The sequence below is a fragment of the Macrobrachium nipponense genome, chromosome 2, assembly GCF_015104395.2.
Source record: "Macrobrachium nipponense isolate FS-2020 chromosome 2, ASM1510439v2, whole genome shotgun sequence".
Lineage (NCBI taxonomy): Eukaryota > Metazoa > Arthropoda > Malacostraca > Decapoda > Palaemonidae > Macrobrachium > Macrobrachium nipponense.
This window is the reverse complement of record NC_087201.1, coordinates 53,251,521-53,275,318: the sequence shown is the minus strand read 5'-3', so window position 1 is coordinate 53,275,318 and position 23,798 is coordinate 53,251,521. Positions and strand designations below refer to the sequence as shown.

At 35.1% G+C, this 23,798-nt stretch overlaps 1 protein-coding gene across 5 annotated transcripts in view; it reads right to left on the bottom strand.

Annotated features, from left to right (window-relative positions):
• Positions 1-344: 344 nt before the first annotated feature.
• The window catches only part of LOC135220584 (probable serine/threonine-protein kinase roco5), a 185,153-nt gene continuing 161,699 nt past the window's right edge, over positions 345-23,798 (bottom strand). For all 5 annotated transcript variants that reach the window (XM_064257834.1, XM_064257832.1, XM_064257835.1 and 2 more), the window contains 3 exons: positions 20,313-20,528; positions 19,674-19,895; positions 345-4,692 (listed from right to left, as the gene is read on the bottom strand). In XM_064257834.1, coding sequence (XP_064113904.1) covers positions 3,230-4,692; positions 19,674-19,895; positions 20,313-20,528 — 1,901 coding nt within the window. In that variant the 3' untranslated portion in view covers positions 345-3,229. The remainder of the gene's footprint in view (positions 4,693-19,673; positions 19,896-20,312; positions 20,529-23,798) is intronic.

The window sequence follows — 23,798 nt, the reverse complement described above, 5'->3', positions numbered from 1 at the left end:
ACAGTATAAAAGAATCCAATGCAAATACAAAGAAACAAGGGTGGCAAGCTATTCATTTAGTCTAACCACACAGAGACACACTGAAGTACATATCTGCTTTGTATAACAGCCAAAGAAAAAGTGCTATTGTTAGTAGGTTAGTGAGGGATATTCCCCCTCAACCCCACTTTACCACCAGTTAACTACCTTGTTACCAAGTTCAGCGATCATCCACCTCGCACTGAAGGATATCTCATCATAACAGGCGAGAATTTGTATTTCTGTTGGAACAAATTTACTTAATATCCATAATTTAATATGGTTAAAATTTTTAAGGTGGGATAAGTAACATAAATTTATACAGATTATTCTTTTAAAATTTATTTCTATTGATATTGTTCTTTTCTCTTATACATGCAAGCAATAATTTGCAAGTTAATGTTTGCAGATTTATAGAAATCTGAAAGAAGAGCAATTTGTTACAAAAATAAATAAAACCAAATAACCCAATATCTATTTCACAATACTTTATTATCTTAGTTTACCCAACACAGTCTTTCATCACTATTTCTGTAATATTTTCAGCTCACGTAACACCCTCCACTTCTTCATTCAAGTGTATCTTTCACAAAGCTACTCCTGCCAACTTCTCAAGTGATCGTGACTAGTAAACCCATTTCCATTTCACAAGAACCACCTAAACACCAACCAGGGATATATGGCACTTTAGAAATCATTGCTCGATGGAACACCATCTCAACCACTTATGAGGTGTACTTATTTCCATAAACAACTTATTTGTAGTAAATTTCAGAATCTAATAGTGCCAGAAAACCAGTGAAAATAGTGCCAGTATAGTAGCACAGATGGAAAATTTATTTCTTCAGTTAACAACCATAATCTCTAAACTTGTATGATTGCCAATATTCTTTAAAATGACATAAGGCACTGCCTGCATGAGTACACTTTCAAGGTTCTTTTAATTAAGATTTTTAGGTGAATTGAACAAAATTTTTATGAGAAAAACAAAATATTAATAACTTGTTTAACTTAATTTTAATACTTGTATAAATGTACTGTATTAAACAATATAATACAACATACAATTAGAACTTCAAGAAAGTATGCTCAACCTATTTCTGGGAAAAAGGAGTCAAAAGGTGTTTGTGAAGATTACTCGTACAAACAGATTTTCTGAAAGTAAATTGATATTTATGTGTATGCAATGAACTGGGAATTTATTACTTTACTATACACAATTATATATGTATTACATGTACATCTATATCTGATTATACATTTTATACATACAATTGTGCACATAAATGTAGAAGTATTATGTATTTCATTCAGATGGTTCTTACTCTCCTCTTTGGAAACAATCACAAATAACCAACAAATATTTTTTCCAATGAGGTTATTTCTCCTTTTTACCTATCTTTCTTTGTAATCTCTTCTGTTAAAACTTCATGAAAAGCATGTACAGTCCTTTCATGACTAAACAAAAAATCTATATGAACATTAAAGCAATTGTGATCCAGTTATTATTATCACCTTGCTAAGCTATTTGGAGACCTAACAGTTTTACTGATAATTGGAAGGTGACCCACCAAGCCATATGTGCTTCACAGCAGACTACATTAGAAGGTAAAACTGTAAGCCACACTGGAGAAATCTGATATATCCCCTGTTAATACCTGTAATACACAATGACACAATCACTCACTTGGTCTGTAGCTCTGTCGAATTAAAATTATTTCGATATAATAGGTTTTGCCAAAACCCATGACAAAAGAGTTTGAAGATAAAAACAAAGAGCACCAAGAGCTGGAAAGGTACATAAACCAAAGTACATTTTCATTAAAACATGGTACATAGAGCTGTTTACCATTCAGACCCACATCAATTATAACACTTTTCAAGACAATTTCAGCATGCTGTTGAGACAACTTTATAAATGAAACCCTCAACAGTAACTGTGACCTGTGCTGATATAAAAAGAAAAAAAATACTCCTTGCATATATGGCCAACAATTCATACTAGAAATGTAATTCTACTACTCAGAACAAATCATTAGGGACAACTTGCATATCAGAACAAAAACTTACAGGTTATATAAGCAACACTTATTAAAGGTGGATGCCTGCCACCTATCATAATCAGACATTGCTGCTATATTAAAGAACTGAAGACATAGCAAGATAAAATGTTGAGTATATTAAATAACAAAATTCTAGTTGTAAAGAAGTCTTAAAATATAAATGAAGAGAACCACACCAAGGGTGGTCACAGTAAATGACTAAGAATTAAATATTTTAAAAACAAAAATATTTCAATTAAATATTTTAAGAACAAAAATATTTAAATGCTTTATCTTCTTTATTTAAATTTTTCTTAAAAAAAAAAGTTTTACCGCATTATATAAACACATTGAACTGCAGATAATTAAAAAGAAAATTTCTTAAAGCCCATAGGAAATTTGGCTTCCTTTAGCAGTATCTGCACACACAATCTTGACAAAATACAATAAAGTAATGAGATCAGAATTTCCTATTTAATATCGAAAATAATTTTTGAGTGATTCAAGAGTACAGTTGTAAGTCTAAGCAATACTTGTAAAAGGAGCAAGTAGAAAGAGAAGAAAAAATTTTATAAACTGGTAAAGAATAAAGTGAAACAAAACTAAGCTTGCAGAAGGGGAACAGCATAAAATCTGTAAGTTCCTGGATGAAAGTAAAGCATGGCAAAGGCATTAGGCCACCACCGGCTCTAATCTCTCCTTTTGGTGAGCCTTACGGTAAAACCACAAGCTCCATTTCAACAGGTAATTATGGCATAAACCCCATATGTCCTTAACATGCAATAGCTAAATCTAACAATAATAAATTTTTTTCCATATTACTGGCAGCATGATTAATAAAGAAGTCATTTACAAGAATTAACTTGGAATATTAGCTACATCACATCACACACTCTCAACTTGAAAACTAAGCAAATCCACTAAATACATTTGCTGCAGCTTTCATGGTTGAACAACTTAAGAAATGGACCAAATAAATCATAAACAAAATCACAGCCCAAGAATTAAGTTGTGCAAGGATGAATCATGCACCCATAAATATTAAGTGGCTCTGCTTTGAATCTTGTAAGAGCTTTAAATCACCAGAAATCTGATATCATCAGAGAACTAACATAACAAAACAAGCTATAAGCCGCTCATGATGCCCCATAATTACATCTCGACTACCCTCACAGAACATCCCCAGTAGCTCTAATATTTGGCTGCTGAGAGAGATGATGTGGGGGATGATGGTATTCATGTGTTAGTGACCCATGACTACTACCATGACTATCATTGTTACTAGAGCTGGCTACCTTGGAATATCGCCTCAGTGAAGCAGAGCTAGTGCTTTGGGAAGATGCTATGGTTCTAATCACTGGTTTAGAAAGGAAAGGCTGTTGCTGATGTTGCTGTTCCAGTGTGTCCATATGTATAGGTAAAGAATGCGAAAGACTTTCTTCTAACTTACATTCTCCCCTACCACTACCTTCTGAGCCCTCACTACACCCCATTATGCGATCGTCGTACAATGAAAGACGTGGGTTCATAGGCCTCCTTGGAGTTTTGACACGCTGCTTTGCTTTCCTTAAGGGAGGGGACACTTCTGTTTCAGGCACAGGTTTTTTCTCACAATGACTCTCTTTTTCCTCTTGCAATTTTTTGTCCCTTTCTTTATCAGCAAGTACCTGTTGCTTCTCACTCTCATTATTAGCTACTGCTTGATGTGATTTTTCAGGAAGAGAGAGAGTTGTAGGTCTTTTTAGTTTTTCACAGGAATTATCACTGTCTACAAAACTTACACTATTCTCACTTGACTTATTTAGTCCACTGTCTTTTGAGCCTTGCCTTGATCTAATGACTGGTGCAAATCCATTTTGCAAATGCAATTTTGCAATTCCTATTTCAGTCTCTGCAATATAAGAGGGTAAGGAGGAGTGTTGAGTGTTAAGGGTATGATTGGGTGAGATCACAGTATGTAAGCCACCATTAGTTAATAACACCTCTGTCTGTACAGGCAAATGTGGAGACGTAGCAGGTACAGACTGTGTTGCAGTTAATGGTGTGGGAGGTTCCGAAAGACTGCTGCTAGTAGGAGTTATTAATATCTCCTGCCGTTCCTCATCCTCTCCGTTGTGATGATGCCTTCTCGGTATCAGAGATTTCAAACGGTCCTCCCACGCATTTCTCCAGCGCCTCCACGAACTTCCTCGTCCACTACTTGAACCACTCTCTTGATTTTCTTCACGGACAGCTGTGTTTTGTTTCTTTGGTTGGTTGTCTATTGAACGCACTTCATTTTGTAAATAAGGAATTGGAGGTACAAGGGTAGGTGGAGGAAGTGTCGGCCGTTGTTGTGCTAATGCTGCTGTATTCGAATGACCATTAAGAAGGGGCATTAACTGCTCATTGACAAACCCATTTGACTCTAAAACACTGGCAACATCAAGAGACTCCATGAAATTCACTGAGTTTATAGTATTCAAGGCATTAACATCATTTCCTTTCAAGTGATCAATCAGGGTATTGCCAGAAACACTAAGCTCTTGAGGAACTTCTCTAATGAGGTTACGCTCCATGCACGGATTACGACCTTGATGAGGCTGAAGTGGAGGCATTGGTGGCTGAAGTGTCCCTATCAACTGATTTTTACCTGTAATTAACAAAAGAAAAACAGTAGTCACTATTATTGAAAATTGCTAAATCAAGGTATATGCTTTGATTATTATTATTATTAATAGGGCTTAGTTTTTCCAGACCTCTGAGTCTTAAGTAGACTCTTCTTGAGCTGGTTAATATGCTTTGATAAAAAAAGAAAAAAAATCTTTAGCAACACTTATACAATACGTATTTAATCAAAGTTATAGCTTTGATAAAAAAAAAAAAAAAATCTTGAGGTACACTTACACAATATGTATTTAATAACAGTTATAACCTTTTTTTTTATCCAATTTTCTCTTTAATTACTGTTATACCCCTTTTATCCAATTTTCTCTTTGTATTTACTTTAAACACATCTGGTAAATCTAAGGTAGCTTAAGCTATGATATAAGATTTCATACAGGCAGTCCCTGGCTTATGACCGGTTCGGATCATGACGTTCCGAGGTTACAATGCTTTTCAATTATATTCATCAGAAATCATTTCCAGGTATACAATGCATGTTCCAGGGTTGTGACGCCAATCTGACGGAAGAAATATGATTCCAAAAATGCAAAATAATCAATATTTGAAGGTTTTTTTGATGAACAATACAATAAAAATGTAATTTACAGTTATTAATACACCCAAAGCATTAAAAGTAAAGTTTTCTTAGGATTTTTGACGATTTCCGGCTTAGATGATTTTCAGCTTATGACTTCTTAAGAACGGAACCCCCGTTGTAAAACGGGGACTGCCTGTATATATAAAATTGATGATGTGAAATTACAGTAAAAGGTTATTACCACATATTAAAACAATAAAAATAACCAAAACAATTTGGGGAATTTCATTTGCCTTAAACTACATTATTTAGCCAATGAACCAGGACAATCATATCAAGAGCTTGAGTAGTTTTAAATAATGTTTACTCTTCATACCCTGAAATCAATTAATGTAAACACTGCAACCATCCCAGGCAGTCCTACTTTATTACACAGAAGGACTGTTCTAGTTCTTTAAATAATTTTCTCTATGACAAATAAACCCATTCTGATCTGAAGAGAAGAAGAGAGAAAGCCTACTTGTCTTTTAGATATACTAATACAAGACATGTACAACAATATTACTGTTAATACAGCAGTACCTCGAGATAAGAAATTAATCCGTTCCGAGGCGCCCTTCGTATCATGAGGTTTTCGTATCTTGGACCACATTTTACATGTAAAATGGCTAATCCGTTCAAAGCCCTCCAAAAATACCCCAGTAAATTATATTTCCAGGCCTAAAACACATGTTCTAGGGTTACAACGCCGATCCGACGGAAGAAATATGACTCCAAAAAGGCAAAATACTGTACATACTTGAGTAATATTCAACTGCATGTAATGTTCAACCCCATTTTTACTGCATATATTAGGACTTTAGCATATGTCCCTTAGCAATAAGCCTAGCCTATGTTAGCAGTTGCTACTGTAGCCTAGTCTACGATTCTGACATCTAAACCTAAGAGCTAAAAGCTTAGAATATGCCAATAAAATGTATAAATAATCAGTATGTACTCATTTCAAATAATTATTAATCATTAACTATAATACACAAACAAACAAAAAAAAACTTTCCAATCGATTGTTTACATTCAGCTCTTACGAGTACCGAACGAACGCCAAGCAATCACTTTTCCTAGGACACAGTAAGCCATAAATTTTCATTAGTATCTCTCTTCAACTACTGAAACTACCAAACAGTATAATAACCATTCATTTCTATTCTTTATTCTATCTTTACCTAATGGAGATACCGAGTTACTGACACCTATAATGAAGCATACACGTAACGTAATAATAAAACAGAAGAAGAATTCTAAAAAATACGTATTTGTTGGCAGTCTGATTTATTTTATATTTTATGATATCTAATTCACAATTTTTTTTATTAAATGTATTGCATGTACTCATTTCAAATAATTATTAAGTAACCATTATCTATAATAAACAAACCAAAAAAAAAAAAAAAGCTTCCTAACTTCTGTTTACATCCAGCACTTACAAGTATCGAACGATCGCCAAGCAATCACTTTTCCTAGTACGGTACACAGTAAGCCATAAATTTTCATTATCTCTCTTCAACTACTGAAACTACCAAACACTATAATAACCATTCATTTCTATTCTTTATTCTATCTTTACCAAATGTTTTTTTTTTAATTAAATGTATTGCATGAATAAGTTTTTCAATTTACAGCATCCTTTTACCAATAGAATAGAATGCTGACCAATAGGAGAGCAGGATCTTATGGGGTGACTAGCATCAGAAACCAATGGAAGAGCGGGAGGATGGTGGCGAGTTTACTCAGTTGGTGGCGCAGGAGTTTTAAAATTGTTTTCGGTGGTCCGGGCGAATCTCGGGACTTTACAGCAACAACCTTTCGTAACTTGAGCAATTTTCGTATGTGGAGCTGTAAAATTTTTCGTATTTGCTTTCGTATCTCAAGTTTTTCGTAAGTTGAGCCTTTATACTAAACATTTTACATTTTCAAGCAAATCTTTTTAGAATGTTACTTTAGTGCTGTGATACAGTATATGAAATAACCATCCAAATTTACTATTTAGGTATTACTGAACCCTTCTAGTTTCATATTAACTTGTTGCAGACAAAGTCTGGTTGTGAGCAAAAAATCATATTATTACCTCAAGTTTTCCACTGTACTATGTACTATGTATTAGTATTTACTTGGATTTGGACATATGTGCAAAAAATATTTCCAGTGTGCCTTGATTCATAAAATAATTGTTGTTATGCTAATTACCCTCCCAACTTGCTTTTAGGAATCCAAAAACTAGACTACTCTTCCCACAGGCATCCACTAATGTAAGGTACATATGTGGTATTCAATTTAGTCATTTCTATTACTTATTTTGTTTGTTTGTTTGCATGGTGCTTTTACGTTGCATGGAACCAGTGGTTATTCAGCAACGGGACCAACGGCTTTATGTGACTTTCGAACCACGTCAAGAGTGAACTTTTATCACCAGAACTACACATCTCTCACACCTCAGTGGAACGACCAAGAATTGAACTCACAGCCAACAAGGTGGCATGCCAACACCATACCAACCACGCCACTGAGGCACTTTCTATTACTTATGTATAACAACAACTGATAACTGTACTTTCTTAACAAAATATATACTATACCTCATCATCTTGGGCATGATTAACTATCAGCTGATTACCTGATAAATGAACACCATCTGGTGTGTATCAGAAAAACTTCCTTGAAGACATCTGAGGTACTTTATTGTATGGTATAAAAAGGAAGAAATTTGATCTTTCCAAAAAATTAGGATTTTTAGCTAATCCATTTATTTGTAAGCATGAGTGTGTGGACAGAAGGGTTTTGTGAGTGAGGATTACATTTTAAACTGTGCTTAATTGTTATACACCATCCTAGTCTTACAGTACACAACTGCAGTCAAACCAAGGTCAGTTATGACCACCTAGGTCATGAAACCTGTTACATATTTTAATAGCTTTTCATACTGGAAAGTAAAATTAACTGAACTATTTTTGTTTTTATTGCTTTATAATCTAAATATGTATGTGTGTGTGTGTGTGTGTGTGTGTGTGTGTGTGTGTGTGTAGTGTGTGTGTGTGTGTGTGTGTGTGTGTGTGTGTGTGTGTGTGTGTGTGTGTGTGTGTGTGTGAGCTCTAAACAAAGTCTATTCCCTAAACAGAATTTAATATTTATCTGCACCCCCTATGGACCTATCAGTACCATTCAACGAGCATGTACTGTACAGTACTAAAATGTTGACACTTACAGTACATCATTCATCATCTCTTACATACACACTTCTTGGATATATAGACACATTAATGATAGCATGTTTGCAATGACTTAAAAAGCAACTTCAACAAATCTTTTCCCTGGAAATGAATGCCAAAATACAAATTTTTAAATGAATCTTACCTCTATCATAAGCTGTAATTCCTGCATCAAGCAGGAGGACAACAGTGTAAAAACTAAAAAATTAATAGGATCATTTAGTTTTGACCATCTATTAACACAACCCTTTCAATTGATTCAAGTGCCTATTGTTTCCCAATCATTTTTTCTCTGTCGTCAGCCCACAAAAACGTAATGAGTGTGGTTTGTATTCTGTGTTTTGCTGTTTAGATTATCTTGATTTGTGTTATTATTTAAGATGATATCCATAAAGGATGAGATAAATGGTTTAAAGTATGTAAGGTAAGAGGGTAAGTACCCTCTTAAAGGACCAGGCTTTACTTTTCAGTTTGCATGGCCATGATATAGTCTGTTTTAAATATAATAAGGAGTGTTTTTATAATGATCACTCTGATCAGCATATTGTTTGGTCAGATGATGTAAAGAATGTTTGTTTAAAGTATAAGCAAATGAGATAAGCATGTAAGAATAGGAAAAGGGCAGAAGAATTCTTCTAACACTATCACAGGAAGAGGGGTTACAAGTAAGAATTTCTCATCTGTTTGCGATGTCAGAAAAAATCTCTTCCCACTCTCCCTATTTTGCTAGTAATGTTTCTCCAAATTATTTAATCCTGCAGAGCTTCCCATACTATTCAGGATATGAGGTTTGGCAAATTAGAAGAAAATTTCGCTAGTCTTAGGGCTATGTTTGAAAAGTTTATTGGGGTAATTTCCTCAACACTTGCTGCTTTACTAGCCATGTACTAGATTCGTCATTTTTCAGGATCAAGCATACATACAATTGGTCTGCTTGGTCTAGATTGTTATCCTCTTTGGCACTTACTCACTTCCCTTAACAGGCTATGAACCTGCACCTACTGACTGCTACTACTGCTTCATTCGCATGAGGTTTGGCTTCATCTCAACCAGGTTTTTCATTGTCATCACTTAACCCTTTAATGCCGATTGGACGTATTAAACGTCGACGAAAATTGTCAGGTGCCAAACCGACGTATGGTACGTCAACGAAAAAAAGGTTTTAAAAAAATTTGCGGAAAAATAGTTATAGGCCTACTAGGCGAAAACTTTTGAATCACGCGCCTTGGGGGATGCTGGGAGCTCACTGATCAAGCTGTTGTTTTGTTTACAATCGTTACCCAGGTGCGCAAGTGCGAATTTCTTTCTTCTCGCACTAAAAAGCATCAGCGACACATTTCGGAAATTATTTTGTCACTTTGACATAATTTTTGCACCATTTTATATTAGCCGTTACATAGAGTATTATAAATGAAAATGTGCGCAATTTCATGTAGAATACAACACAAAACAACTCAGGGTTGTAGCTTTTATCAGTTTTGAAATATTTTCATATAAATAACGATAAGTGCCAAAATTTCAACCTTCAGTCAACTTTGACTCTACCGAAATGGTCGAAAAACGCAATTGTAAGCTAAAACTCTTACATACTAGTAATATTCAATCATTTACCTTTATTTTGCAACAAATTGGAAGTCTCTAGCACAATATTTTGATTTATGGTGAATTTATAAAAAAAAAACTTTTTCCTTACGTCTGCTTGGTAACTCTTCCGAAAAAATCAAAAATTTTTTCGTCCGATTGTCGTAATGTTTGCCCATTTTAAATTAGCCGTTACATAAAGTTTTACATATGGAAATATGCACAATTTCATGTAGAATACAACAAAAAACAACCCATGGTTGTAGCTTTTATCTGTTTTAAAATATTTCATATAAACAACGATGTGCCAAAATTTCAACCTTCGGTCAAATTTGACTCGACCGAAATGGTCGAAAACTGCAATTAAGCTAAAACTCTTACATTCTAGTAATACTCAATCATTTACCTTCATTTTGCAACAAATTGGAAGTCTCTAGCACAATATTTCGATTTATGGTGAATCTTAGAAAAAAAAAACTTTTTCCTACATCCGTGCGGTAACTGCCGAAAAAATCAAAATTTTTTCATCCGATTGTCGTAATGTTTGCAGAGTTTTATATTAGCCGTTACATAAAGTTTAATATATAAAAATATGCGCAATTTCATGTAGAATACAACAACAAACAATCAATGGTTGTAGCTTTTATCAGTTTTAAAATATTTTCATATAAATAACGATAAGTGCCAAAATATCAACCTTCGGTCAACTTTGACTCGACCGAAATGGTCGATAACCGCAATTGTAAGCTAAAACTCTTACATTCTAGTAATTCAATTATTTACCTTTATTTTGCAACAAATTTGAAGTCTCTAGCACAATTTTTTTTTATTTATGGTGAATTTATATATATAAAAAAAAAATTTCTTTATGTCCGCGCAGTAACTCTTCTGAAAAAATCAGAAATTTTTTCGTCCGATTGTCGTAATGTTTGCACCATTTTAAATTAGCCATTACATAAAGTTTTATATATGAAAATGTGTGCAATTTCATGTAGAATACAACAACAAACAACCCATGGTTGTAGTTTTCATCTGTTTTAAAATATTTTCATATAAATAACAATAAGTGCCAAAATTTCAACCTTCAGTCAACTTTGACTCGACCGAAATGGTAAAAATACGCAATTGTAAGCTAAAAGTATTACATTCTAGTAATATTCAATCATTTACCTTTATCTTGCAACAAATTGGAAGTCTCTAGCACAATATTTTGATTTATGGTAAATTTATGAAAAAACTTTTTCCTTATGTCCGCGCGGTAACTCTTCCGAAAAAATCATAAAAGTTTTTCGTCCGATTGTCGTAATGTTTGCACCATTTTAAATTAGCCGTTACATAAAGTTTTATATATGAAAATGTGCACAATTTCATGTAGAATACAAATAAAAACAACCCATGGTTGCAGCTTTTATCAGTTTTCAAATATTTTCATAAAAATAACGATAAATACAAAAAATTTGACCTTCGGTCAACTTTAACTCGACTGAAATGGTTGAAAACTGCAATTGTAAGCTACAGCAGTCTAGTACAGTAGGGCCTCGATAATCGCGGGGGATAGGGCCCATAACCCCCCGTGATAAGTAAATATCCGTGTTATCCTGGTAACCCCCCTAAAAATTGCTTTAAACTGCCTACTTTAATAATTAACCCACCCAAGACCACTATTTCAATGTTTATAACTGCCTACTTTAGTTCAAGCACCAAATATGTCTTCAACTATCTCCTTAAACTAAATTCAAGACAGTTTCAAAGTTATTCTTTCCTATCTTCAATTTCCATTTCATCAGATCAGCAAACAAAAGTATATTACCTAACAATTCCTTTCTATTTTCATGATTTGGCTGCTGCACCAAACTAAAAGTACATAGTACATCTATTTTGTGAATGAACATATTTATGATAAAAAAAAAACATGATTTACTGTAAAGATTACAGCACCCAACTATAATATTAATGTATAAACAGCAAAATACAGCAATAAAAATCTAGTTTTGTCTTTTGTTTACGTTTAGAATCAGCTGATGGACGTTTATTACGAAAGAATTATTTTGGAAAACAATTTAGTTGCTAATAGAAACAAATTTATTAATTGAATTATTATTATTTTTAACTTTGAACATAATAGTTTATGATATTATGATACAGTAATTCATATTTCATTGAGAGAGAGAGAGAGAGAGAGCAGCTTGGGATGAGAGTAACTGTTGAATAGCTTGAGATAGCAGCTTAGGACGAGCGTTCTGTTACTAGCTTAGCTCAAGAATAATATAATGAAATTAGTATTTTAAATATTTTTATGGTGATAAGAAATGAAACATGGATAGTGATAAGATATTCTCTTGTATACTGTTATAATGTGATAATCATTGAGTCAACTATAAAAGTTGTATTGAAGCAGTTTCGTAAATCACAGAAAGAATAAAAGATCATTTTGTTCTTTTATTACAATAATAATAGATCAGTATTATAGTTTTTTCTGTAAGAGAGAGAGAGAGAGAGAGAGAGATTTTGCTATTTACATTCATAGTATTTGAAAATTTGTAAATGAGTGTATCCTAAAAATGCATTTAGTCATGAAAAGAAGAAAACACAGTAATAGTGAATCTTGCTCTATGATAAAATTCGCAATTTCGTTAATTTTCCGGGATATACGTAGTATTTGGGTTCCACAAAAAATGTAAGTAAAGTGATTTATGACAGAATTTAGAGGATACTTATGTAAAAATACATCAGTAGTTTGTAGAACGGTGTAACCACTATCACATTGTGTAAAGATAGTATGCACAAACGAGACTAGGTTTGGTGACGTCACGGTGGTCATACGTATTTTTTTAGTGAATGAATATACATTTATGATAAAAAAATAGTTACTGTACTGCTTAGAGTACCATACTGTAATATTAATGTAATCATATCAAAATAAAGTTATCATTGCATGCTGTAAACATGTGTATTTTTGTCTTTTGAAAAATGCATTCCCCATGAAATTATTCCTTGAAGAGGCTTTTTATTACGAAGATATGCCAATAATATATAAGATAAGCGTTTTATTATGAATATATGACAATAATATATAAGGTAAAAATGGTTTTATTACGTTAACCCTTCATCGCCGATCGCAAACAACAATACGATAATCTATGACAATTATCGTTTGTATGACTGCAGTGTTCAGAGAAGTTGATTACTATACCAAAACAATAATGAAGTTCGAATTGAAAATTAAAGTTTTCCTAAATGTTATTACTATTGTAATTACACTACTACTATTAACATTTCTAAAAGGTTAAGAATGACAAAGGTGCTTGCTGTTAAGTGTAACTCAATGTTTACATTTCTGCTGGCCGCTCAAATACAAGTTGATGTCAATGATGTGGGATTATTCCATGAATAGGCTATATATTATGAAGATATGCCAATAATATATAAGGTGAGAATGGTTTTATTACCTTTATTGACAGTTAATATCATAATGTGAATCTGTTCATGCATTGGTTGGTTATCGGAACCGGACAAGGCTTAGCCTACCATGGATTCATACCAGTGATATAGACTGAGAAGTGGTCCAAGGAAAAACCTGTGATTAACTGAATCCATGATTGCTGATCCGCGACTAAGTGAGGCCCCACTGTAATATTCAATCAATTACCTTCATTTGGCAACAAACAGGAAGTCTCTAGCACAATATTTCGATTATGGTGAATTTTTGAAAACAGCTTTTTTTTACGTCCGCGCGTTACGAATTCATGCATCATATTGTGATAATATTTTCTCTATGTTGCTTTGATCGTTTTACAATTTGTTATATACCAAAAAATCATCGCAATTTAGTGTACAATACAATGAAAAAATGATTAACTAATTAGCTTTAACCGTTTTGCTCACAGTGCGATTTGTATACAATTATATATGAAATTTTTTTTTCACGCTGTCATATATTCCAATATTTATATATGATAATGATATTTTATTTCATTTCTGATGATTGCAAACTAAGCTTCAGGCAATGACAAAAAAAAAGGAGCCAAAAATGAACTCTTAATCTTGAAAATTAAGCGTGCTGTGATTTTTTGAAAAAACTTTTCCACTTCGGCGGCTCACTCGCGAACGCCGCCGGCATATACGGGAGACACTTCCGGAAATACTGGCTCGGCGTTTAAGGGTTAATATGCTTTAGGTGTTATTGTTAGCGTCTCTTTGGGTGTTGGTGCTTCAAATACTTTTGAAGTTACGCAATCCACTTCAGGTGTTTACCAGGCATTAACACCAGCCACCACATTGTCAGTGCTTAAGACACTTGCGGGGTTAGCATCAGCATTTACTCAGGTGTTAAATTGGCATTAGCTCCAGCTGCTACTTCAGGGCATTTGCACCAACATCTCAGGCATTTAGCATACATTAGTGCCAGCCACCACATCATCAGCACTTTAGATGCTTTTGGCGTTAATACTAGCTTCTTGCTTGTTGACCAGGCATTAGTGCCAGCCACCTTGTATTTGGTGCTTCAGGTGTTATCACTAACATCTTGGCCCTTTACCAAACGTTAGTGCCAGACCCCATATGAGTGCTTCAGACACTTGTGACAATAGTGTCGGCCATCTCATCGGGCACTAACTGCCCCATTTTCAGCACTTCAATCTCCTTCGGTATCAATGTGGGAGAGTGCTGAAGCAGTTTTCAGCTTGGATAGAACACGTTCTGACTCCTTGGGGGAGGGGGAGGTGTCTTTGCACTTCTTTACAATGTCAAGATAGAGCGCAGTGGAGTAATTGACCTCATTGTGTATAAAGTGACTCCCTCCAGCTGAAGAGTTCTGACCTTGTTGACCACAAGTTGAGATGTGGTTGCAGCCAGCAGACATGTCCAGGGCTTGGTCTGTGGAGGAATGGGAGCTACATATAAAGCACCTGGAGATGCTTTCAGTGTAGAATCCTTTTAGCATTGGAAGAGCTACTACAGGACAAGCACGGGCTTACTTATGCAATTAAGAGGCACAAACTCAGCTTTGTGCCTAATCAAGTTAGATTTTCACCTGAGCAGAATGAAGGAATGCCTCTTTTCGTCAGCTGTGCTGGAATGAACATCCACAAGTCTGCAGGTCGGTGGGAGTTGAGGGCATACCCTTTGTGGATATTTGTCACAAGATTCATCTTTTGTCTGCCAGTGCAGGTTCCAAAACCTTGGGTAGTAGACATAAGCTGCTGGACTGGTTTTACATGGAACTTTATATTTTCCTTTTTTGGCTGTTTTAAGTTATGACTATTCTGGCTTACTGCGGATTCACGCATGACCTTGGTGACTCCATGATGGCCGTGCAGAAAATTGTTCCAAAATTTCCTATCTCATACCTCCCCATGCTTCAGCTGACCATGTGCAGACCCTCAATTGTCTCTTGTAAACAAGAAGTTTTCCCAAGGACTGCGGAAGATCCGTCACTAATCCCGAAAGGCAATCGACTAATGCACTGTACAAGAGACGTTGGTCAGTCTTAAGTGCTTGGTGCTTTTCCAATAAGATTGCCTACACTCATACCTCTATTATCCTAATGAAATTCTTGACTCATTTGAGCTTCACTTAAGGTTTGTCCCTTCATGCTATTAAGGGGTACTGCTTCACGTTAGCATCCATATTAAGATGTTTTGGTCTAGATCTCTCTGCTACCCTGGACATAAGGAAACCTTCAGCTCCTTAAGTTTATATTCTTTATTCTCTATCTAAACCACTGGGCTGGAACTTGATGTAATTCTTCAGTATTTAATATCCTTCCACGTAAACCCTTAAACTCAGCCGTCTTAAAGATTTGATGATTAAAATTACATTTTTATGACAAAATAGTTTTATATATACTTACCAAGCAATTACATAGCTATAGTTTCAACTTGCATGGCAGCCTAAATTCAAAATTTGCTGATAATGCTTCAAAGTTTATTGCAAGGTGACCAGTCCTGCCCAGTAAAACTTTATTACAAAAATGTCTTAATTAGCTTCAAGATTCCCTCGCTGGGAGAACGTAAAAAAAGCCTGGCCATTCATGCTGAGTGCCCCCAGCCCTCCCACGCCAACAATCTTTCCCAGAATCATCAGTTAATTTTCACACTTCAAAATTGCTGTGTCACCCTGTGATATCTTGGTACATTCGCGCTTCTAGCTCCATTATTGTGAATTGATTTTGCTGGAATTTTTAGAATTTGTTAATGAAAGATTGCTCTTTATTTCATTGATTTCAAAATATTGAAAGGAGTTGTGGAAAAGGTTCCAAAGGGCAAAGTTGTGCATAGTTTGAACTTTCCATCAGAACCTTTTCCACGACTCCTTTCAGTACTATTTTGAAATCCCTGAAATAAAGAGTAATCTTCCATTAACTAATTCTCTTGCTCAGACATGCTTTGAGCTGTCCGGATGCTTGTCAGGAAGGAAGGGGTTTTTCAGAGGTGCTACAAGAGGCATTTGAAAGATGTAGACATCATCTTCTAGCTCAGTCTACCAATCTAGAATCAATCATATTCATTTTTTGGGGGGTATCAAGCTATGTCTGACTCAGTAATGCAGTTTGCTTGTTTACCCTGGAAATTTTTAACCAAGAACGAGAACCCTTCTTTAACTGTCTTACAGCTCATCTGGTGCCAGCTCATACCTCAGGTACATAGGAGCACTCACCAGCTCCTAACTGATTAGCTTACCTGGTGGCCAGCTCATCTGGCACCACCTACAACCTGGCGCCAACTCAGAATACCCAGCACCTGGCGCCAGCTTCCAGTTATCTGGCACCAACCCTCCCCGCATCCTTGGCTCTGGGAAGAGTAGAAATCTCTCTTATTCAGTTGGAGTTTTCAGGCATTTCCTGAGCAGGATTGGAAGAACAGAGGGCCATTCATAACCTTTAGTGTTCTGGCAAGGACCCTGTTCGCCCTCTTCTCTAAGAACGCATTGCCCGTCTTAATGACTGGAGTTGGTTTCTTAGACCACTCTTAGTTTCAGGAGAGCATTTGACTTACTTATAAGTGGAAGCTAAAGACATCAGAACAGCTTCTAGCTCATTAGTCTAAAGGCAATATACGTTCCTTACATCCAATCTACAATCGACCTACTGGAAGTGTAATCGATCTTTGCTTCTCCCCATTTAAGGAATGTTAAAACCTTTAAAATTTTTGCTATGCCTTGCGATTATTAGTAAATGGCATGGTATCATGGAAGGAAGCATAGGATTTTCTGCTAATATTTCTTCACCTTGTAGTAAGGTGCTGAGATTTTAGGGGAGCTGGGGGTACAATATTCCTGGAGCACCCACTACTCTCAGTGGATGGGTCTTGGTTTTTATTTCAGCGTCGGTGACACTGTTGTCTGGTTGTTGTTGTTGTGGTACTGCGCTCAAGGTAAGGGCACTTTTTGAAGTTTTGCTATCCATCAGTAAGCTCCTTTGCTGCAAAACTTCTAATGATGCTTTGCTAGCCATCAGACTTCCTCTTCGTTGCAAAGCTCCCACTTAAGTAGAGGCGCTCCACCACTTTACTACCATGCCACAACAGGTTAAGTTGAGTACCAACCAGAGGCAGTTTTTTTATTGCAGGCTTTCTTAACTAATAAGGAACAACAAGCATTGTATTCAGTGCTAGCAACTTTTCTATTTCAAATTCATGTATCCCACCTCTTGTCAATGTGGGAGTCAGGTATGTAATTACTTGGTAAGTTACACATATAAAAAGTTATTTATGGCAAATTTTTATTTAATTGTATTTGTCTGTAAATGTTTGGTATGTCCCATGGTGGTGAAGGGTGAGATTTTTGTGGACATATGGTACGTCCTTAGGCGGTGAAAGGGTTAAGTCTTGGGCTCTTCCTAAATTATTTTGTGTCCCCCAGAGGATCAAGGACCTCAGACAGTGTTTTAAACCAGATTGACCTATGGCAAAAAATACCATGGCATCTGTCGGAGAACCTGGTTAAGGAAGCAAACACTAATCTAGATCCCTTTTTCTTCCCACTCCTGAAGGTAAGCTCCATGAAGGAGAGCAGTGGCAACTACGGTATTTTTCAGTTTTGAGTGTTGTCAAAGTAGACCAGAGGAGATGTAACTATATTTCCCTTGCATTATTTACCAGATGTAGAGATTCAGTACAATCAAGCAGAGCATTTTTGCCCATCAATATGACAAGAGGAACTCAAATCTTGAACATTTAGGGTGGCTATACTCTAGCCTTTTGTATTTACTTAGTTCATTTTTAGAGGAATATGAAGGTGCTTAGTTAGAGATAGGTAAGAGCCTTCATTCATTTACCATCTTTGCTCTACTGGCCTAGGCACAAGGCCTTTTGTCCCAGTTTACTAAAAGTAAGAGTGGTATCCCTTGTAAGGAGCCTCCAGCATCTTCCAGATGTCCTTGCAGGTTAATGAATTAGTCTTCTGCCAATAGTACCAGCAGATGGATTCTAATCATTAAATAAGAAGTTTCTTACTCCTGGCGGAATTTTGTTGTTGCCTTGTGGGTTATAATATTTGTCCTGACACCTTTCTCCCACCTTTTCTTCAATGTGTGAATAAGATAGCATAATAGAGAGGTAAGATTCATTTCCAAAAGACATTTTTATAATAGGGAGGTAAGATTCATTTCCAAAAAGAGACATTTTTCTAATACTTTACTTTTTAAATATTTACCTCTCTATTATGAATCAACTCCCCCCAACCTCCCAACTCATGTGGACTGAGAACATACCGAATGGTAAACATTAGATGTCTGAATCATCTGAAAGGAACGGGTTAATAGATAGTTCAAAAATTATCATATTAATTTTTTAGTTTTTTCGCTCTGTTTTCCTCCTGCCTGATGCAGGAATTAGTTACCATAATAGAGATGTATAAAAGAGATGTGAGTATTGAAAAAAATAAATTTTATGATAAAAATTTAAACATCATTAAAGGTTCAACTTTTTTCATAAATTGTTTCCCCACTGCAAAATGTATCAATTCTGAGCTACACACCAATACTTTCAAACTTCTCACTTTATAATTACTAAAAAGGATCTACTTATGCTCTTTAGTCCTTAAATTCACAGAATTTTTCATTTTTCTTTATGAGTAAGAATACTATTTTATTACAAAGTATTTTAACCATACACTAAGTTAAAATATTCAACTCTATGTATTCAGTGCCCTCTTGCCCATCAGTGATACCTTTTACCGTTCTGAAAGAAAAATTATGTTTCTCAGCCATTCCTCAAGCAACCTCCCTAAGAGAGATGTACAAACCTGCTGCTTGTGAAGTTCACTGTATAGAGCATTATTTATGCGTTTGTTTGTAAAGCTATAAATCTGGATGCGATACATACTATATGTTAGTGTCATAAGTGATAAAAAAATATATAATTAAAATGTTATACAATCTAAATTTTGCATTTTACAAGTGTCTATAAGTATGAAACGTAATAGTCATCTCATAATTTCATAATATATAATTAGCATAATTATGAGATGATAATTCAGACTTCTAGATTTACAAACAAAGCACATATTAAATATTAAGAGTATTGAAAACTTTTCAACTTCAATAAAATTTTCATGAAAAAGTGGTTCAAAACAATATAACTTTACCTAGAGTCTGTTCAACAGCTGGAGCAGAGGATGAAGCTGTTATTGTTGTTTCTACTGTTGCTTCTGAAATACTTGACTCTTTATCCCTTGGAGTAAGAGCATTACTGATAACTTTTCCACCATTACCCATAAGGCCACTAAACATTTCACCTTGACGCTGAGTAACACCCATATGAGACATAGGATTGATTGTAGGACTAACTCCATTTACTCCAAGACTTGCTGTAAAAATACCAAATGTACTAATAATTTCAAATCACAGAAACAGCAAAACAAATCTTACTCCTCTCATCATATGTGACTTCAAAATTTTACATGAAAAACTAAATTCCTATGCATACTTCCATAACATGTAATTCAGTAAGATTCAGGATATGTGTACTGAAAATTCCTCCTACAGGCTTAAGGGCAGTCAGTGGCTTAAAATCATGTGTTAAAATCAAGTGTATTTCTTTTATCTTTTCCTTTTAAAGATGATGAGTCCAACTAATGCAAAAGCATGATATCTAGTATTTAGCACTTCTGCCTATTGACTATGAAAGCACTTGAAAGGAATTACTTGCTTAATTTTTTGGTATTGATCACATCTATAAACAAAAACTCAAAAGTAAATGTAAAAATGCAGTTCAAAGTACTCACATTTATATCTTTCCCAAAGAACAGGCAATTCAGACAACCGTCCCTCCACACACATTGCTGAAAGTCTTGCTTCAGCATCATGATCCCAACAATCTTCTATTGTTTCCTTCAATAACCTAATAGCAGGGTTTGTATCTTTCCACACAGGATGGAACAAAGGGCGAGCTTTGTTGCGTGCTACCAATACCTGCATCTGCTCAAAGGATGGGTGCAAACCTGAGAAAATGGTAAATATTAGACATGTATCCCAATACACTTTTACATTAAGTATTAAATAAATCTATTTACCCTAGGTGTCATATGCATTTCATCATATACTGTACTTTTACTTCTAAACATTCACGTCTGGAATTAGAATTTGTTCTAGCGACTCAGAATCCATGAAGAAAAACAATCATTTCTTCAAGATGATTTTGAGCTGAACTAAGGCTTCATTAAGCACATGTATTCTGCATAAAATTTATTTAACCAGGATTGGACAAAAAACACCAGAATTGCTTTACTATGTACTTTACAATCCTAGGTGTATCAGCTACATAATCATAGTCATAACTACATTCTGCTAGTAAAGAAAATGCCAAATTTTGTATTTATTTGTATTTTTCGTAGGTAACAAACCTGCGGTCTTACATCAGGATAAATCTTCTGGAAACAGCTGGCAATGGTTAAAAACAATAAGAATTGTATATGCAAGGAATTGGTGGTATTGGCATCCCTCACAGAAATGAGGTGGAAAAAAGTCAAGACACTCAAGACCAACCTCGTGACATCAGTTTTTCTTCCAACCTGTGGTTAACCAGAAGAGGGGTGGCTAGAGGTGGGCAGTTAATGTTAAGACTGCAGGTTTGTTAACTATGAAAAATGCAAATGACAGGCAGAATTGGTTAATGACAATCTGGTTTTGTGGGGCTTGTCTAGTGCCATGAAATCACCAATTTATGGAGCCATAACACTCCGAGTTCCGGTTAGGCGCCGATAATAGAGTTACGGCACCATAACATACCTAACAGAGGCACCATTAACCTGATATCAGCACAATGAGTAGCCAAGTTTCGGTCAATGGCGCTTCTTGCTTATTGGCACCCCACCGAGAACAGAACTCTTGCTGATAATAGTATCAGGGACTGCCTGTAAAAATATGTTTTCAGTACATCTAGATTTCAAAGGAATTATTAAAAATCATTCCTTGAGATTCCCAACACTGGAAATAACACAATTTTGTCATTAATATACATCAGGACATCAAGTGGGATGAAGGATATGAGATATTTAGAAGGAACCCTCTAGACTTTAAAGATGACATGGGTTTTTAGTTTGCAACCAAGAATACTTGTACAGGCATCTCTATTGGTCAAGCATCACAAATCCAATACAAGAACTTACTACATTTGGCCTCATCCTGAACCATAAGCCTTCAGGAGAATCAAAGGCATCTACATAATGAACCTCCTACATATCAAATCTCACTTTTAACAGAGATCAATGGAATAATGACCCTAAGATCTAGATGAGACAAAGACTTCCCAACCCAGTCATGGGAGCTTTCCAGATCTCAGATGACAGAACACATTCCTTCTGTTGTAGAAGTCTGTGTATCCTGGGACTTCTAGCTAAGGAAACTGAGGAAAGCGTTGGAGATGACATGAGGCTGTCTTGACAAAAAAAGAAGGAGAGAGAGCTCTCGGTATACCACCTGGAGTCTCCGGGTGTCAAAAATGATTACTAGTGTGTTCCTAATCATCACCCTGGCTCCAATTGTCTGTCCTGAAAAGATGAAACCATCAATGGAATGGCTCTGATCTTGTGTTGTAGAATAGTCTGAATCCTTGAAGAAAGTGTGACTTCTTGGATCTTTGTTATTACTATGTATACTCACATATCATGCGACTTTTGAAGACCTAAATTTGGAGCTAAATTTAAGGGGGTCGCATCATACAAAAGATATAAGATTAGAGTACGTATGTAATAATCGCACATTAGCATCGTATGGTCAAATACAAATATAATGATTATGCATCTGTTCCATGGATCTTTTAAAAGTTATGCTTTAACTTCACTGCATCCAATAATATTAAATGTATTTTCATAATACTATGTATTTGTTTGTATTAAGGAAAAAAAATACAAACATAGCAATCAATGCTTTGGTTTGGAAATCAGCTGAGGGCAATTGCAAGGTAAGTGTATTGCTGTATTGAACTCAAATCAAGAGCGACTTTCTTGTTTCTAGTTAGCGCAAATGAATCTCAAGATACTCTATTTATATGGGACAAGGATATTTTACGTTATTCGAAGTGTTTTCAAGTCAAAATATTACTTCAACATGTATCGTTTGCAAACAAAATTTTATTTTTATCATTAGTATATGGCGCTGAGGGCATGTTTATTGCATAAACAAAAATCAACACATTCCATTCGATATTTTCCCTTTATCTCATCAGAATACTATGAGCTCTACATATTTATCTTTAATTGGAGTGAAAATAGCAAAATGTGGTCTTTCATGCCCAATAGTTTTGACTAAAGCTAATTTCTCTCAAGTTTTGTTTACATTCGAGTTTGATGGTACTATACCGAAGTTTGCAAGTTTCATCCATGTTGCCCCAGCACGATAACAGTCATTAGCAGATCAACATTCTTTCCTCAGCTTCAACTAAAACTTACAGCTTAAATTTAGCAGTATATGCCCTTGTCAATCTTTTCTCCATAGCGAGTAAGGATAAAGTAATGTAAAAATAGATTAGCCCTATTCTCCTTAACCATTTGTAACGTAACTACAGTCATTTTTTTTTTTACTATCATACGATGGTTGAAATGCAAGCAAAACCTTTCCTGTTATTGGATTTGGTTGTTCATAGCAAATCACCTGTTTCTGGCTCTATGCGTTTACACAACAAGTATAATATTACTAACAATACCTTCGGCATTCTCTTTTACTATTTTAAACTTAACAAGAAGATGGGATAGATAAAGAGACGGTGGAAAAGGGGTTAGTCTAACTAAAAAATGGAATAGATAAAGAGGAGGGAAAGAGGTTAGCCTATTGTTGTTAAAATAATTTTGGTCTCATAAATTTAACTCGCATGATACGTGATACATGAGAAAATAATTTTTTAAGGGTGAAAATCTGGGTGTCGCATGATATGCGAGATCATGTGTTACACGAGTATATATGGTAAATAAATCATCAAATTTAGTTTAAGCCAGACACTGGAGCACTTTCACCCATTTAGCAATTAAAGAGTATTTGGAATGCAATATAAAAGTGATCCATAATATAAATTAGATGAATTGCAATTATCTAAATGTGCAACTGGAAACAAACCCTAGAGTTGTATTAAGATAGTTTGGACAGTAAGATAGAAGTGAAGCTAGGATGAATGCAAAGTAAACCACTAAAAAGTGAGTGCAGCTAGGGGCTAGAAGGATCCTACAAACATCCTTTAATAGTGATGATAGTGTACCATGCAGGGTGTAATAATATCA